Genomic DNA, 18,043 nt, shown 5'->3' with positions numbered 1-18,043 from the left:
TACTGGTTTAAGACTAGTAAAAGAGCTTGTGGCTTTTAACAAATACCCAATGTCACCAATCAAAAGGAAACTATTTACAGAGAAGACTGGGGTTTACCCAAGTAACAGAGTGTACACGAAGGGAATCTAGGGGCTGGAAATCTACAAAACTACCGACGCTAACCAGATACCTTCCTTCTACACCGCAAGATCACACATACACCCAGAGCTGCCACATCTGTGTGGAAAACAAAACAGTTCTCAAAGTAAAAGCCAGTTGATATTCCTGTCAGGGCAAATGTAAAACTGTTAAAGAAAGGAAGTTAACTGACAAAGAACACATGACAAGGGAGATGGCAGACCCGTTTTCCTATTCCAACCTGGTCCATGACACAGTTTTCAAACTACAGGTCACAATCCAATGAGGTGTCATAACATTAATTTAATGGGTTGAAACCAGCATTTTGCAAATAGGAATGAGAAAAAAAAAGTGACTGCATATAGTAAGGGCACAGCTTCATTAAACCTTTAGTATATATGTTTACTGGGCAGTAATAAAAAATATGCCTGTTACTGAGGGTCATGATCAAAAGCTTGAAAAATGCTAACTTAGGAAATTTTGAGAGATCCTTTTATAGCTCACAAGTATGACAATCTGGTATTCATGCACATGGGTGAGATGTGCCTCCCTCAAACCTCATTATAACGTCAGCACATTACCCATTTGACATGAAAAAAAAAAAAACTTGATAACTATTCTAGCTACATATAGCCAAAAAACCAACCAACCAACCCCACTAATCCATGGAATTTGGACACACAGAAAATTTTTAATATCTGTATCACTAAATGAAGTGAAAAATATAAGCCACAAACTAGTATATGGAGTAAGAGCCAAGTTTCTGATTTTTAAAAAACTGTATTAAAAAATAAACACATGCCAAGTTTCTGATTTTTAAAAAACTGTATTAAAAAATAAACACACACAAATTCAGGAAAAGACCTGAAAGCACATCAGATGGTCATTCTGGGTGGCAGGATCATGAGGGACTTTTCTTTCTCCTTTACCTGAATTTTCTATATTTTTTACAACCATGCATTCATTTTTAAAAGGAAGCTAAAGAGACATGACAACTAAATGTTAATATCTGATCCTAGACTGGATCACAGACTGGAGAAAAATATGCTATATAAAGGAACTGTCCTAGAATAGGAGGGGCTTTAAAAATATACAATAAAATAAAGAAGACACTGGGGAGGTGGCTAATGCCTGTAATCCCAGTACTTTGGGAGGCCGAGGAGGGAAGAGGATCGCTTAAGGCCAGGAGTTTGAGATCAGCCTGGGCAACATAGCAAGACACCCCGTTTCTACAAAAAAAAAATTTAAAAATTAGCTTGGTATGGTGGTACCTGCCTGTGTACCCAGCTACTCAGGAGGCTGAGTTGGGAGGATTCCTTGAGCCCAGGAGTTAGAGGCTGCAGTGAGCTATGACTGCACCACTGCACTCCGGCCTGGGCAACAAAGCAAGACCTTGTTTCTGGAGAAAAAAATATATATATATTTTATATATTATATAAATATATATATTTATATATATATAAATTTATATAATATATATATAAATATTTATATATATAATATATTTTATATATATTTATATATAATTATATATATTTATATATATATATATATTTATTTATATTTATTTTATTTATATATTTATATTTTTTATATATTTATATATTATATATATTTATATATTATATATTTATATATAATATATAAATATAATATATTTATATTATTTATATTATATTATATAAATATATATAATATATATAAATATAATATATTTATATTATTTATATTATATATATATAAATATATATATAAATATATATATAAATATATATATTATAATATATAATATATAATATATATATTATATATTATATATATATTATATATATACACACACATATATACACATATATATCACACACATATATATATACACATATATATACACACATACATATATATATACATATATATATATAAAATTGGGTCTGTGAAAAGAAAATAAATCTTGGGGCCCCCAAATCTCTATGCTAAACGGAAAAGTCAAGCTGGGAACTGCTTAGGGCCAACCTGCCTCCCATTCTATTCAAAGTCACCCTCTGCTCACTGAGATAAATGCATATCTGACTGTGTCCTTTGGAAATGCTAATCAGAAACTCAGAAGGATGCAACCACTTGTCTCTTACCTACCTATAACCTATAAGTCCCCTCCCTGCTTTGAGTCTTCCTGCCTTTGCTTCCAGTTGTCCTGCCTTTCCAGACTGAACCAATGTTCATCTTGTGTATGTTGACTGATGTCCCCCTAGAATGTATAAAACCAAACTGTGCTCTGACCACCTTGGACACATGTCATCAGGACCTCCTGAGGCTGTGTCCCAGGTGCATGTCCTCAATTTTGGCAAAATAAGCCAAATTTCTAAATTAACTGAGACCTGTCTCAGATTTTCAGGGTTCACAGGTCGAATTGACACAATTTGGAATATGAATGGGAGAGTAAAGGTATACATCAATGTTTCAGTAAAAGAATATCCCTATTCTAGGCCGGGCGTGGTGGCTCACGCCTGTAATCCCAGCACTTTGGAGGTGGGTGGATCACTTGAGGTCAGGAGTTCAAGGCCAGCCTGGCCAACATGGTGAAACCCCATATCTACCAACAATACAAAAGTTAGCCGGGCGTGGTGGTGTGCTCCTGTAATCCCAGCTACTCAGGAAAGGCTGAGGCAGGAGAACCACTTGAACCCAGGAGGTGGAGGTTGCAGTGAGCCAAGATTGTGCCACTGCACTCCAGCCTGGGTGACAGAGTGAGACCCTGCCACCAAAAAAAAAAAATCCCCATTCTTATGAAATACACAAACAAGCATAAAGGCATAACTTACGCTATAATGTGTATTTTACACACATGCAATGTGTACACACCCACATATGGTGGGGGAACACACATGAACATAAAAGATAAAGCAAAATGGGATAATACATTAACAATAGGTCACTATGGGTAAAGAGTATATGGGTGTTCTCTGTACTATTTTTATTTTTGTGACTTTTTTCTAAGTTATAAATTATTTCTAAGTAAAAGGTTTAAAAACATGTATTCACTTAAGTTTTAAGAAATTACTTAAAAAACAGATAAATCATTCATGTTAACCTTCACCCAGAGGTCTGCCAACGTGTAAGAACTGGGATGTGCCTTTACCTATAGCTTTGATACATTAAATGGAAGCAGCCAGACCCTCAAACAGCTCCCACTCTGGAAAATGGGCCTTACCTTCACCTCACCAGGGCCAGATGGCTGTTGAATGGGCTGGCCCAGCTGCTTCAGTGTGCTTGGCTTCAGACCACAAGTCCTCACAGAGGGAGTCTTATCTGAGAGAACCAGGAGCCAAACTGGTGACTTAAGTGCATTCAGAGTCTCCCCAAGTCTCTATGTCCGTTCTCAACCCCCCACTCCTGTCCCTTTCCTGTCAGACAGCCCCTCCATCCCAGGTATGTCCCAGCCCTTACCACTCAGGGAAAAGGCCTGCCTGGCCCTGGGCAGTCCCATGCTGCTGCCTCGCCCCACGTTAACTGGGGCTGGCAAAATTGCTCTCATGGGTCTTGCTGCAGCCAGTAATGAGGGCTTGCCCCGTGCTCTGCCTTTAAGCTCTGGAGCCCTGGACCCAGGGGTAAGCAGGTCAACTCTGAAAAGAATAAGAAGAGAAATCTGGAAATTCTGGAACAAAGGGAAGAAAACCAAAGCGCAGTCTCTATATAGTGCTTTCTTAGAGGATAGTATTGGGGTTAAACTGTCAAGCTTTAGACAGATTGAGTTCAAATTCAACCACTAAATAGCTGTGTGGCCCTGGACAAGTAATTTCATTCTTCTGTTAACTTCAAGTTTCTAATATGTAAAATGGAACAGTAATTACCTATACAGTATGGGGTCATTGCGAAGACACAGAAGTGTAAAACGATGTCTATAGAGTGTAATGCCAATCGCTATTATAGCTATAACATCTAATCTACCTCTAGTTAGAGCATATACTTATGACAGCAGCTTAGAGACCCTAGAGAACAGAGTCCATGTTTGCTTCATCTTTGCAGCACCAATGTTGAGCACATGGCCTATACCACAGAGGAGGCCTCAATAAACATTTGCTAGAGTGATTTACGTGTCTCAAACGAAAGGTCTAAAGTGCACAGCTTCATCCTTTAAATATACAAAACCATCGCCAAAGTATATTGCTACATGATTTTTTTTAAAAAAAGCAAGATGGGGCCGGGCGCGGTAGCTCATGCCTGTAATCCCAGCACTTTGGGAGGCCAAGGCGGGTGGATCACAAGGTCAGGAGATCAAGACCATCCTGGCTAACACGGTGAAACTCCATCTCTACTAAAAATACAAAAAATTAGCCAGGCGTGGTGGCAGGTGCCTGTAGTCCCAGCTACTCGGGAGGCTGAGGCAGGAGAATGGCATGGACCCGGGAGGCGGAGCTTGCAGTGAGATGAGATGGCGCCACTGCACTCCAGCCTGGGCGACAGAGCGAGATTCCATCCCAAAAAAAAGCAAGATGTATTTGGGAGGCCAAGGCGGGCAGATCACCTGAGCCCAGGAGTTCAAGACCAGTGTGGGCAACATGGCAAAACCCCATCTCTACAAAAAAAAAAAAATACAAAAATTAGCCAGGTGTGGTAGTGCGTGCCTGTAGTCCCACCTACTCCAGAGGCTGAGGTGGGAAGATCGATTGAGCCTGGGAGGGTGAGGCTTCAGGGAGCTGTGTTCGCACCACTGCACTCCAGACTGAATGACAAAGAGAGATCATGTCTCAAACAATAAAAATAAACATAAAAATAAAAAACAAGATGTAGAAGTATGTATGTTGTGCTATGATTTGTGTTAAAAAAAAAAAGTGGGAAAAATATATATACACACACACACATACATATTTGCATACAAGGTATACAAGGTATTCTTATTTTTCCAGGAAAAGCCAGCCAAAGTTAAAAGTGGAATTGGCTTCTGGTGTTCATTGTGGGCACAATTGTTACCAGTTGAGAACCACTGATACAAATAAGGGTCTTCAGTTACAAGAACACAACTTCCTCAGGGAAGGGATATACACAGAATCCAATTAAGCATTTAAGGAGGAAAAGGGGAGAAAAAGATAGTGACTTCCTCCGACTTGCAAGGTACTTGGTTGCATGTTTTATATACAATCTTCAGTTTGTACAGTCAGCCTGTGAGGATAAGATTTTCTATATCCAACTCAAGATTCTTCAGAGGAGAGAACTGAGGTGAAGAGACATGAAGTGACAATGCCCAAGGTCAAACAGAAGCCAGAAACAGTCAGAACCAGTACTGAGTTCTCTGACTATAAGGCCAGAACCCTTTCTACAGGATGCTTTTAATAAAGATTCTCTTTCCAAATCCAGTATCCAGGACTGGTAACTCATAGTTTTAATACTGCCCAGAGCCTATACCAGCAAGACTCTAATTAATGCTTTAGGGAGACTGACAAGAAGAGATGTGTAAGTAATCTGACAGCAGTACATGAATAGCAGAGTCCAGGGGGAGGGACAATCTTTATATATCTCTAGGCCTTGGTTTCTGTATCTCTAAAACAGGAACCATTGCCTGGTCTCTGCTGCCTCTCTCAGGCATGCTGTACAGACATGGGATAAAAGAAACATGGGGCATTTCCAAAGCTGTTATTTTAAATACAACTCTATATTATACAAACACACTGACTTACCCTGTAGGTTTTTTAGGAGCAGGGAGTGGACTGGAGGTACTTGTCCCCTCGGATGGTGTTGGTACGTCTGCTCCAGGACTGTCATTGTCAGTTGTCCCCAGAGTGACCTCAGGCTGCACACCACTTTTGACGACTGGCGTCTTAGTGACTGCTGTACCACAATTCCCAGGAGCTTCCTTAATCAAAACATGGGCATCGGAGATGATCACTTCCTCCCACTCACTCTCCTCACCTACTTCTCTGGGAGGAGCTACGTTCAGGAGCTGGCTTACAGCTTCCGAATTCTCCAGAGTCAGTTTGGAGGCATTTTCCTTAGAGGAATTTTGCTCAGTGGTGACAGGTTGCTGATTTCTTTTCACCACAGAGCCTTTGGAAGAGACGCCAGAAGCCAATTCCACTTTTACTTTGGCTGGCTTTTCCTAGAAAAATAAGAATGCCTTGTATACATAAGGGATTTTACAGTTGATGACATTCACAAACATTCTCTCATTTTTAATAACATATGGGCAACAAATAAGGAAACTAAGGTCCATGAAAGGAAGAAGTTAACTTAAGATCTCAAGTGTAAAACTAGCCTGAATCTAAGTTTTCTGGCTACAGGTTCCTTTCACTATAGTATTAAATGCCTTCATTTGAATAAAACTGTTCATCTTCTAATAAATTCTTATTGAAAAGCTTCTCCAGGTCTCATCAACCAAATGTTGGCATTTTTTAGTTTTACATTTAGTTTTACATTATTCAAAGCCTACTTCTGTGTGTCTAGAAAGAGGGTGACATACTGCCATACAGGGCCTAAAGGCCCTAAGTTGTTCACCTTGGTGGTCCTTTTATGAGATTCAGTTAATCCCAATGTGGCCGCAACCTCATGCGGACAGATTCAAATTTTCCCATCTCCTTTGGGAAAAATTCTGTTTTTTGTCCCAGATTCTTTAAGGTGAGTCTTAAGAATGACTTACACATATGTCACATACTTTGCACTGGATCAAATTAACTCATGCATTATTATGTGCTACAAATATTCAAACTCACTAAAAATGGCAGCTGCTATTTTAGCTAGACCTGGCTTTAAAAAGTCCTTGGTGTCTTAGCTTTTATCCAATTAGCACTGCAGTGGAAATAATAGTATTATATATACACACATACGCTTTTAAAAAATGTTTTTAAATAGTGGTTGTCTTCAGAAAGGTTTTCTACCCACCATGTATATCATGAAGGGCACTGTAAACTAGGAAACATAAAGGCTGGGTTCTATCAAGCTTAGCTCCCCTCCTAATTAGTTATGTGGTATAAGGCAAGCTTCAATTGAATCCTCATTTCCCCTTATGAAATAGCAAAGGATTGGGCTCTCAGTATTTGTCAACAGGAGCCAGACAGCATTTTGGGTGACCTAATTCTATAGTGTGTAGGACCTCCCTGCACATTACAGAAAGTTTAGTGTCTGTGCCAATGTCACTAAATTTCAATGATTTATCTCCCAGTCGCTTACTACCCAAAAAACCCTCAACATTTCCAAAGCCATCTGCATATTGCACTTCTAGTTCGGAACTGGTAACAGCCAGGCGTCATGGCTCATGCCCGTGATCCTAAGTCTTTGGGAAACTGAGGCAAGAGGCTCACCTAAGCCCAGGAGTTCAAGACCAGTTTGGGAAACATGGCAAGACCACATCTCTACAAAAAAAAAAAAAAAAAAAAATTAACCAGGCATGGTGGTATGCAGCCTGTGTGCCTGTGTTCCCAGCTACTCGAGAGGCTGAGGTGGCAGGATCACTTGACCCCAGGAGGCTGAGGCTGCACGAGCTGTATTCATGCCTGGGTGACAGAGCGAGACCCTGTCCCTGTCTGGAAAAAAAAAAAAAAAAAAGAGCCAGTAACAGGTGACCTCTTAAGAGCTCTTTGGTAAAGCATTCTCAGATTCTAACACATAATAGCCCCTAAGAGTGAGTTAACATGGAGAAAAATTCCAAGTCAAGTGCACAGAGCTTATTTACTGCAGGAGAGGGAAAATTTTATAGAAAAACAGGAGACTAAACTCATTTTTTGAGATAAGATTTTTGAGCAAACACTGCCTACTAAGTAGGCTATTTTAGACAAAAATCACCGCAGAAAGATTGGGTAATTTAAGCAATCTGAGCAAAACAACTCTACCTGGTGATCTCACATTTCATTAACTCAGCCTACTCATTTTAGATGTTACTTTCAAAATTCTCTGAGGCTGCAGGCTCAGAGAGACCTCAACTGCTGCCATCAGAGAGCCTTAAGAATGAAACCTTGAGCTAAACAGCCTTATATACTATCTTTTGTTTTATCCAACTCTTTGGGAACTATGCCACATATTTCTTGGGCTAATTTTAGCCAGTATGAACTCTAGAACAATACAACAAAAGGTGAGTCATTTCCTGGCTGGCACAAACACACTTAGAGCTTTTAGAGACAAATTATACTTGCTGCCTCAAAAATCAGAATTCAAGAAATCTTATTAATAGATCGGGGTGTCCAATTTTGGCTTCCCTGGGCCACACTGGAAGAATTGTCTTGAGTCACACATAAAATACACTAACACTAACAATAGCTGATGAGCCTAAAAAAATAAAAATAATCACACACAAAAAAATATCATAATGTTTTGCTCTTTGAGGAAGACACGGTCGTAGGTGGTGCGGAGCTGCGGTCCGCCCGCTCCTGCCCGCTCCTGCTCCTGACTCACCGCTGTTCTCTCTCGCCAAGGAACAAGTCGGTCAGGAAGCCCGCTGCAGCCAAGGCTTTTAAAGACACCGGAAAAACACCCATGGAGCTGGAGGTGGCAATTCACCGAATTCAAATCACTCTAACGAGCTGCAACATAAAATCCCTGGAGAAGATGTGTGCTGACTTGATCAGAGGAGCAAAGGAAAAGAATCTCAGTGAAAGGATCAGTTCGAATGCCTACCAAGACTTTGAGAATCACTACAAGAAAAACTTGTGGTCAAGGTTCTAAGACATAGGAATGTTTCCATAGGAGAATCCACAAGCAACTAATTGACTTGCACAGTCCTTCTGAGATTGTTAAGCAAATTACTTCCATCAGTACTGAGCCAGGAGTTGAGGTGCAAGTCACCACTGCAGATGCTTAAGTCAACTATTTTAATACATTGATTACCAGTTGTTAAAAAACAAAAAATCTCAATGTTTTAAGATAGTTTATGAATTTGTGTTGGGCTTCATTCAAAGCCATCCTGGGCCATAGGTTGGACAAGCTTGTCTTACATTCTGCAGCTAAACAGCGTAGCAATGCCTGAGAAGTGTGGTTTAGTGGAAAAGGCAATGGGATAATTGGCTGTGTGAATTTAGTAAGTCGCTTTTTCAAAATCTATTTTTCCTTAGCTGGAAACTCAAAAGAGTTGAAGTAGCTGATAATCAAAGTCAATTTATTTCTAAAATTCTAAGTGCACTGATGGTAAAATGTTACCTGTCTTCTCTCACTCATTCTGTTTCTATAAGCTTTAGAAATCACAGTATCTACTCTTGACATGGTAATCCTTGCAAAACACATTGGTAAATTCTGACTTAGCAAGTCAAGATAGGGGGAAGGTAGCTAAGAAAAAAATTGTTTTCATGCCATGAGCTTGATCTTAGTAAGAGAACCATGGCTCTAAAGTTTTTCAGGCTGGGCACCATGGCTCACACATGTAATCCCAACACTTTGGGAGGCCGAGGCAGGTGGATCACTTGAGGCCAGGAGTTCGACACCAGCCTGGCCAACATGGTGAAATCCCATTTCTACTAAAAATACAAAAAAACCTAGCTGGCTGTGGTGGCACATGCCTGTAATCCCAGCTACTCGGGAGGCTGAGACATAAGGATCACTTGAACCAGGGAGGTAGAGGTTGCAGTGAGCTGAGATCGTGCTATCCAGCCTGGACAATAGAGCAAGACTCTATCTTCAAAAAAAAAAAAAAAAAAAAAAGTTGTTTCAGTTAAAGCCAGGTATGATGGTATGATGTCATATGCCTATAGTACCAGCTACTCAGGAAGCTGAGGCAGGAGGATCACTTGAGACCAAGAATTTGAAATGGGCCTAGGCAACATAGCAAGAGACTCTGTCCCCCCAAAAAAAAGTTATTTCAAAGTGGAAAAAAAACCACACATACAAGAAATGAAAAAGAAAGCCACACATACAAGAAATGAAAAAGCCAAAGTAAAAATAGCCTGAAGGAGGGATAAGCCCACAGTGATCACTGACAGTCTTTCATGCATAAGCACAGGAAATATGGTCATTTGAGAGACCTGCTTCGCATTGGTCAAGAAAGGCCAAGGAAGATTCTGACTACTATCCAGTTCAATCTCCCCACTGCAGTTAGAGAACTGCCTTTTTGGGGAATACATTGTGAATACACTGATGGCTTCACAGAGGCACATCAGAGAAGATGGCACAAGAGCCTTAGACAAAACCTCCTGTGAGACATTAGCCCTAGGCCCTTCCTGACAACATGAAGAGCAATAGTAGGGCTAATAATTACATTGATGTCTATCATGATGATAGCAGGACATTCACTGAGGATTTAATATGTACCAGAAACTGCCATTTAGTCTATATGGATAATCTTATTTGACCCTGCTAACATCCCTAATGAAGTAGGTACTAACTTCCATTGACAGATGAGACAAAACTTAAATCCAGGAACAGATATAGACTGTCTTGACCAAGATTACATAGTTAAAAACCTTGGGAAGCAGGGGTCTGAACTGAGGTAGCTAACTCCAGAATTGTGTTCTTAACTATCCTGTCTCCTGGAATTAGTGCTACCCTGAACTTAGCCAGAAGCCAAAACACTCATCCAGAGGGCAAAAGTCACCATCCCAGTATTTCTCAAAGAGATGTGAAAATTGCCCCAGAGAAGTTTAAGGTATGCTGCTATACAAGGTTTTTCTACACATACAAGTTTGGACCATGCTGAGTTAAACATGTGATAATCACAAACCTAACCTAAGCCATTTTCACTAAAATAATGTCCTCTCTTTCCTTTTCTACCCACCCAAATTCTGTTGAATCTTCAACTCTCTCTCTTCTATAAAACCTTCCCTGTCTGTCCCAGTCCTTATAAATGTCTCTCCTCTCTGAACTAGGTGAGAATTTACTGCCTCTTCCATCCATTTTAGCCCTTAAAATGTATAGTTTCATATAAAAAATGTGGCAAGTATGTATGTTTTATCTAGTTCGCACCAAGCATACACAGGTGACAACGTGTTAAACGGAACTTCAGAAGGGCACAGCTGTGATGCTCATTTATTTATTGAGTGTCTTCTATGGGCAAAGGCTGTGGGAGATACCAAGGTCATTAAGGAACTCACAATGTGACATAAACAGAAACATTGTTAACTGATGATGAGTGTTAAATAAAAATGTTAAAGACATATAGATACAGACATCTCTAAATACAGACGGGGGATGACAGAAACAAGTAAATAAACATGGTGTAGTAGTTCATGGAAATTATGAAACAGGTACTATTTTGAAGAATATTTAAAGGCATGATATGTTAAACTAAAAAAAGCAAAATATTATAGTATTGGAGATATCCACGAAAAAACAGAAAGAAAAATAAAAGGGAAAACAGTGCTCACAGTGCTGTAATCCCAGCACTTTGGGAGGCCGAGACAGGAGACTGTTTGAGGCCAGAGCAACAAAGGAAGACCCCATCTCTACTGGAAAAAAAAAAAAGAAGGGAAAGAAGAAGAAAAAAACAGATACAGAACTTATTCACAGAAAAAAAGACTGGAAAGAAGTACACCAAAATGTTAATAATGGCTTTTCTTTGGATGGTATATGAGTTTGGATAACAATTTATTCCATTTCTCTTTTGTATTTTTTAAACAAACTATATACAATGGAAATGATTTACTTGTATAGTCAGACAGTAAAAACAAATGTTAACTTTTTAAAAATCACCTGTTCCTAATGGCAAACAGAAAGTCTATTCTGTGAGGCTTCCAAAGCAGCAACAGCCAATGGACCTTACCTTTGGGATCCACTTCCCTCCTAGGAAGTTACCACAGGTAGGGCACTTAGGTGGCTTGTGCCTGGTGACATATGTAAAGGAGCACCCTGGGCTGGTGCATGTCCCATGGCCCCGGCGGGTATATGTAGTGGTCTGTAAATAAAGAGCACATCAGAATCAACAGAACAATCCAACCTCTCTCAGACTGATGACCACTATAATCACAGCAACACCAGGAGGTCACAAGCTTGTGGAAAGATAACCAATTCATAATCATATCAGAAAAGGTCAGTGTTGGAAAGGTCCTACAATACAACAAATTCACTCTTTAGAAATGGAGAAACTAAGTTCAAATGGGGAAAGACAACTGCCCAACATTACAGTTAGGTACCAGAAGAATGAAGAAAGTGATAGTTGCTATGCATTGAGCTAGGCACCACACAGTGCTAAACACTTTACCAATATTTCATTTAATACTCTCAGCAATCGTATTAAGTACGTATTATTACTACTGAGGTTTAAATGCTTTGCCTCAAATCATCAATCAAGGGCAGAGCTAGACCTAGAACCCATATTTCTCTATTCTTGGCCCAACATTCCTTCTATGCATCCAGCTGCACCCTCTGGTCTAAATACTTCAAAGAATTTGCTTCATCTTCATTCTTCAGACAACCAAGGACCTGGGATTCAGAATAAAAATAGATCCATGGTCACTGAAAAAATAAGGGCAGTTCAGGACTATAAGCCAGGCCCTATCCTTTGATACTCAACAGAATGTAGTTATTTGCATATTAATATATATAGCCACTGGCTCTTATCATCTCCACTGATCTCCCTTTGAGCAAAATGTATTACTATGGGTTATAATATTTCAGCTACAAATAAAAACGACTCATTCATTAGTCATGCTCCGCTTCTAGATTAAGGCTGGAAAAAAACCCATTTCTCTGTCATATTTGTTCTGTCACATATGAATATTTACTCAGCTATTAATCCCAGCTTCCCTAGCCCAGCCAAAATGCAAAAAGCTTCCTTGGGGAAACACCAAACTACCATTAGCTACCTCTGCAAGGAAGCCTAAGGAAAAGGCTTCAATTATGGCTTCCAATTATGACAGTGGTATTAAGTCAAGGATGAGCGTGAAGTGGTATGGCACCAAAAAGAGGAAGACCAGGCTTTGGGTTCCAATTTTGCCACTAATACACTGAGTGACCTGGTGGTAAGGAACCTTAACTCTTGGGCCCTGAGTTTCTTCCTCTGTAAAATCGCCTGTTCTTCCTATTTTATAGGCGTGTCTTGCTGAGAAAGTGAGATAAGAAATGAGAAAACATTCACTTAGATTCTACATGCTTGTGAGAGACTATTAATACTGGAATATAAAACATCTCTGATCCTTTCTCAGGTTGTGGCCAATGTATAATTCTCATTCTGAACACCTCAAGAAAGCAGAGTAAAAATTTAAGATAGGTTAGTTTCATAAGTAAATTACCATGAACTTGGAAATTCTTAACATTGTTAAGTAGGCTAGAGAAATGACTTTAGGAAAAAAAGTGCTAATGTTCAAGGATGACATTTCAGTCCTAAGTATTAATCATAAAACACTTTTTTTGAAGTGCTTGGCTGACATTTATTAGAGCATGAAAGAACAGTAATTTCCAGGAGAATAAAGACTCAGGAGAAATAACCAGTTTCTCCATGAGTCAAAGCTGCAGGCTGTTCCTATTTTAAAATATTGCAGCTTTATTATCTACAACATATTGTTTATCTGCAGCAGAGATTTCTGAAGATAAACTTATAAGTTAAAAATATGTACTTCAGCCCTAAAGAAACTACTAAAATAACCAAAACAAAGTCAATAGCTAATAAGCCAATAAAAGAAAGCAGATCCATAAAAAATACTTATATCAGAAGAAGGCAGAACAAAATTGATGAGACAAATAATAAGATAATAGATCTAAATGTAACCATATCAATAATCATATTAAATATAAATGGCTTAAACCACCTCTTTTAAAGACAGAGACTGTCAGAGGGTCTTGCTTTTATATTGAAACTATATGCTATCTACACAAAGCAGAACAAAACAAAAACACTTTACGTAGATATAAATTAGTTAAAAGGATGGAAAAATATATTTCTTGATGTAACAATAATTTTTAAAAGCTAGATATTAGACAAAGTAGATTTCAGAGCAAAGATTACTAGAGATAAAGGTCATTTTGTAATAACAAAGGGGTCAATTTATCAAGAGGGCACAACAATCCTACATGTTTACATACTTCGCAAGAGAGTCAAAATTTGTGACAAAAATTAAGAGAACTGTAAGAAACAGACAAATCTACAAGGATAGTTAAATGTCACCTCCTTTTTTTTTTTTTTTTGAGACAGAGTCTCACTCTGTTGCTCAGGCTACAGTGCAGTGGCACGATCACAGCTCACTGTATCCTCCAACTACTGGGCCCAAGCAATCCTCCCACCTCAGCCCTGAGTAGCTGGGACTATAGGTGTGTACCACCACACTCAACTATTTATTGCTTTTTGTAGAGACAGGGTCTCCCTGCCTTGTCCAGGCTGGTCTTGAACTCCTGGGCTCAAGCAATCCTTCTGCCTCAGTCTCTCAAAGTGCTAGGGTTACAGGCACATATCACTGTGCCCGGCCAGATGCCTTCTCTTGTAATTGATAGAACAAGTAGACAAAATCAGTAAGGATATAAAAGGGTTGAACGTTATCAATCAACTTGACCTAATTAGATATGTATAGAACATTCCACCCAATAGCAGACTACGCATTCTCTTCAAGTGTACATAACATTTATCAAGACAGACCACATTCTGGGCCGTAAGACAAGTCTCAATAAATTTAAAGGGATTCAGTTTAAATAAATCAAAAAGGTCAGGCCACAGTGGAATTAAATTATTAATCAATAAGAGAAAGATATCTGGAAAATCCCCAAATATTTGCAGAGTAAATAATACGCTTCTAAATATCTTATAGGTCAAAGAAGTAAATTAGAAAGTATTTGAATTGAATGAAAATGAAAACACACCATATCAGAATTTGTGGAATGCCACTAAAGCAGTGCTTAGAGGGAAATTCATAGCAGTAAGCACCTACATTAGAAAAGAAAGAAAGAGGCCGGGCGCGGTGGCTCACGCCTGTAATCCCAGCACTTTGGGAGGCCGAGGCGGGCGGATCACGAGGTCAGGAGATCGAGACCATCCTGGCTAACACGGTGAAACCCCGTCTCTACTAAAAATACAAAAAATTAGCCGGGCGTGATAGCGGGCGCCTGTAGTCCCAGCTACTCGGGAGGCTGAGGCAGGAGAATGGCGTGAACCCGGGGGGCAGAGCTTGCAGTGAGCCGAGATCGCGCCACTGCACTCCAGCCTGGGCGACAGAGCGAGACTCCGTCTCAAAAAAAAAAAAAAAAAAAAAAAAAAGAAAAGAAAGAAAGAGCTGGGCACGGTGGCTCACACCTGTAATTCCAATACTTTTGGAGGCCAAGGCAGGAGGATTGCTTGAGCCCAGGAGTTCTAAGACCAGCCTGGGCAACATAGAAAGACCCCCATCTCTGCAAATAATTTAAAACAATTAGCTGGGTGTGGTGGTATGCACCTGTGGTCCCAGCTACCTGAGAGACTGGGGCAGGTAGGTGGATCCCAGGAAGTCAAGGATGCAGTAAGCCATGATTGTGCCACTGCACTCTAACATGGGCAACAGAGTGAAACCTTATCTACCAAAAAAAAAGAAAAGAAAAGAAAGGTTTTGAATCAATGACATCAGCTTCTACCTTAAGAAACTAGAAAAAGAACAAATGAGAACTACCAGGGCAGTGAAGAACACACGTGACCATGGCCATCAGCTGGATAACGACTGTCATCGTGCCCTGCTCACCTTTGAGGTCCTGCTGGTTCACAGACTGGATGGCCGCAATACATTCTCCTATATCTCCATATTTGTCCCCCTTTGGCTTTTGTTACTAACTTTAATGACCACAACATTTAGGCCAAAAAGGGGCAATCATTGGTGGTTTGGTATTCGCAGAGACTTCTGCCAGTTTCTGCTTGAAATTTTCCCATTTTTAAGAGAATATGGGAACATTTCATATGATCTCCATCAGGAAGATAGCGAAGGTGCTGAAGAAATATTGGTTCCAGAAGCTCCGAAAATTGCTCCAGTGTTTGGGAAGACCAGGTAGTTTTAATCCAGAGCCCTGGGAAATATGTTCCCCCACCTCCCAAGTTAAATATTGATATGCCAGATTAAACTCCTAGAGAGGGCCCATACACAGACTCCACCTTGCCTTTGCCTCTTGTTCATTCATACCAAACCTGGAAATGGAAACAGGCACCAAACACTGTCATCTCATACTCTGTTTGAGATTGATGCCTCATCAGCATGCATCATAAATGGAGACTGTTTCAGCATGTGGGTGTGTGTGGTGTGTACCTGGGTAAGAGAACTTGCTTTCCACATTCGTGCTTTAGATGTAGCTGGGGGCAGTAAGTTGAACTGTTTTAGTAGGTCCTCAAAAGGAATAACTACACAGTGGTTTTCTTTAAAGTGCTACTGTACCTATCGAAAGTATCGTTTAAAAGTATTTTTATACACTGCTAGTACAAAATTGTATTTCAGATTGTGCCTGTTATGACATAATAGCAAATGTAAAGAATTCTCTGTTTATAAACCTCACAGTTTGTTTAAACTGCATATTGTCTATTGCAGATGTCTTTAAAGATTGCATAAAACAATATGTGCCTGGTGTGGAGCTTACCCAAGTACTAGACATGAACATAGGGACTGCAAATCCCATGGGTGTTAATATTTAGGTGTTAGTAACCGAGGCCTGCACTGTGTGAAGGTCTCTGGTAGTATCCGTTAGTAGAGGGAGCAGCCACCGCCCTTGCGAACTTGTGACATGCTCTAGTGTAGTACCAGGCCATAAAGTGACACTGTTGTTTAGCACCCTGAATTTTTCCACACAGGTAGTAACTGTCCAGAAACAACCAAAATAAGCAACAAGTGGTTTGTCCATTTCTAAGAATCTTAGAATATTAGTTGGTTGTAATGTAAAGCATTACCTGTCACTGGAAAGCTGGAAAGAGTGGCCTTAACCAGAAGTGGCCAACAATCAGGTATTATTTTAAGGTCTAAACTTTTTCATCTGTCAGCAATAGGGAAACAACAGTTCAAATTATCTTTGTAGATAAGTACATTGCCTATTACAGGGTAATAAGGGAATGTTATGAACAACTTTATGTCAATAAATTTGACAGCCTAAATGAAATGGACAAATTCCTTGAAAGCCAAAATACCAAATGCTCACTCAAAGAGACAGTCTGAATAGTCCTATATATATTTTTAAAATTGGGCTTGCAGTTAAAAACCTTCTCACAAAGAAAACTCCAGGCCCAGATGACTTCACTGGTAATACTACCATTTAAGGAAAAGAACTGAGGTGGAGAAAATACTTCCCAAGTCATTTTAAGAGGCAAGCATTACCCTGATATGAAAAGTGGACAGAGACTGTATAAGGAAATTCTGAGCCAAATTCTGAGCAAACTTTTTAGCAAATGAAATCCAACAATCTATGAGAGGGATAATACATCACTGTCAAATGGGGTTTGTCCCAGGAATACAAGGGTGGTTTAAAATTTGAGTAATAGTGAAATTCACCACCTTAACCAACTTCCGGAAAATTCTTATAATACTCTCAATAGACACAGAAAAAGCATTTGACAAAATCCAACATGCATTCCTGATAAAAGCTTTCAGAAATTAGGAATAGAGGGAACTACCTAAACATGATAAAGGGCATGTAGGAAAAACCTATAGTTAATATACTTAATGAAGAAGGACTGAATCCTTTCCTCCTTACATGAGGACAAGACAAAGATGTCTGCTCTTACCACTTCTATTCAGCATTGTACCAGAAGTCCTAGACAATATCATAAGGCAAGAAAAAGAAGGAATTCAAATCAGAAAGGAGATATAAAACTGTCATTACTTGTAGACAGCATGATTAACTTTGTAGAAAACCCAACAGCATCTACAAAAGTTATCAGAACTAATAAGTGAGTTAAGCAAAGTTGCAGCATACAAGCCCAATATACAAAGCAATCAATTGTATTATGATATACTAGTTGTAGGCAATCAGATATTGAAAATTTTCTAAAAATGCCATTTATAATAGTGTGAGAAAAAGATAAACAGGGATAAATCTCAGCCCCGATGCTGAAAAAAATATCAACTGGGAATCAAGAAACGAATCCAGTCT

General features: G+C 39.4%; 1 protein-coding gene, 1 non-coding gene and 1 pseudogene across 3 annotated transcripts in view; 2 read left to right on the top strand and 1 right to left on the bottom strand.

Annotated features, from left to right (window-relative positions):
- The window catches only part of HMGXB3 (HMG-box containing 3), a 53,189-nt gene that overhangs the window by 23,092 nt on the left and 12,054 nt on the right, over positions 1 to 18,043 (bottom strand). For both annotated transcript variants that reach the window (XM_009449938.4, XM_063810811.1), the window contains 4 exons: positions 11,787 to 11,918; positions 5,791 to 6,209; positions 3,563 to 3,738; positions 3,327 to 3,424 (listed from right to left, as the gene is read on the bottom strand). In XM_009449938.4, the coding sequence (XP_009448213.1) occupies positions 3,327 to 3,424; positions 3,563 to 3,738; positions 5,791 to 6,209; positions 11,787 to 11,918 (825 nt within the window). The remainder of the gene's footprint in view (positions 1 to 3,326; positions 3,425 to 3,562; positions 3,739 to 5,790; positions 6,210 to 11,786; positions 11,919 to 18,043) is intronic.
- LOC112209369 (small nucleolar RNA U13) lies at positions 606 to 709 on the top strand. The gene has a single exon (XR_002944106.1). It is a non-coding gene; the product is annotated as a small nucleolar RNA U13 (small nucleolar RNA).
- Positions 8,148 to 8,940, top strand: LOC107974544 (small ribosomal subunit protein uS10-like; annotated as a pseudogene).

The sequence above is a fragment of the Pan troglodytes genome, chromosome 4 (assembly GCF_028858775.2).
Source record: "Pan troglodytes isolate AG18354 chromosome 4, NHGRI_mPanTro3-v2.0_pri, whole genome shotgun sequence".
Classification (NCBI taxonomy): domain Eukaryota; kingdom Metazoa; phylum Chordata; class Mammalia; order Primates; family Hominidae; genus Pan; species Pan troglodytes.
Note: the sequence above shows the minus strand (reverse complement) of the source record. Positions and strands in the feature narration are given on the sequence as shown.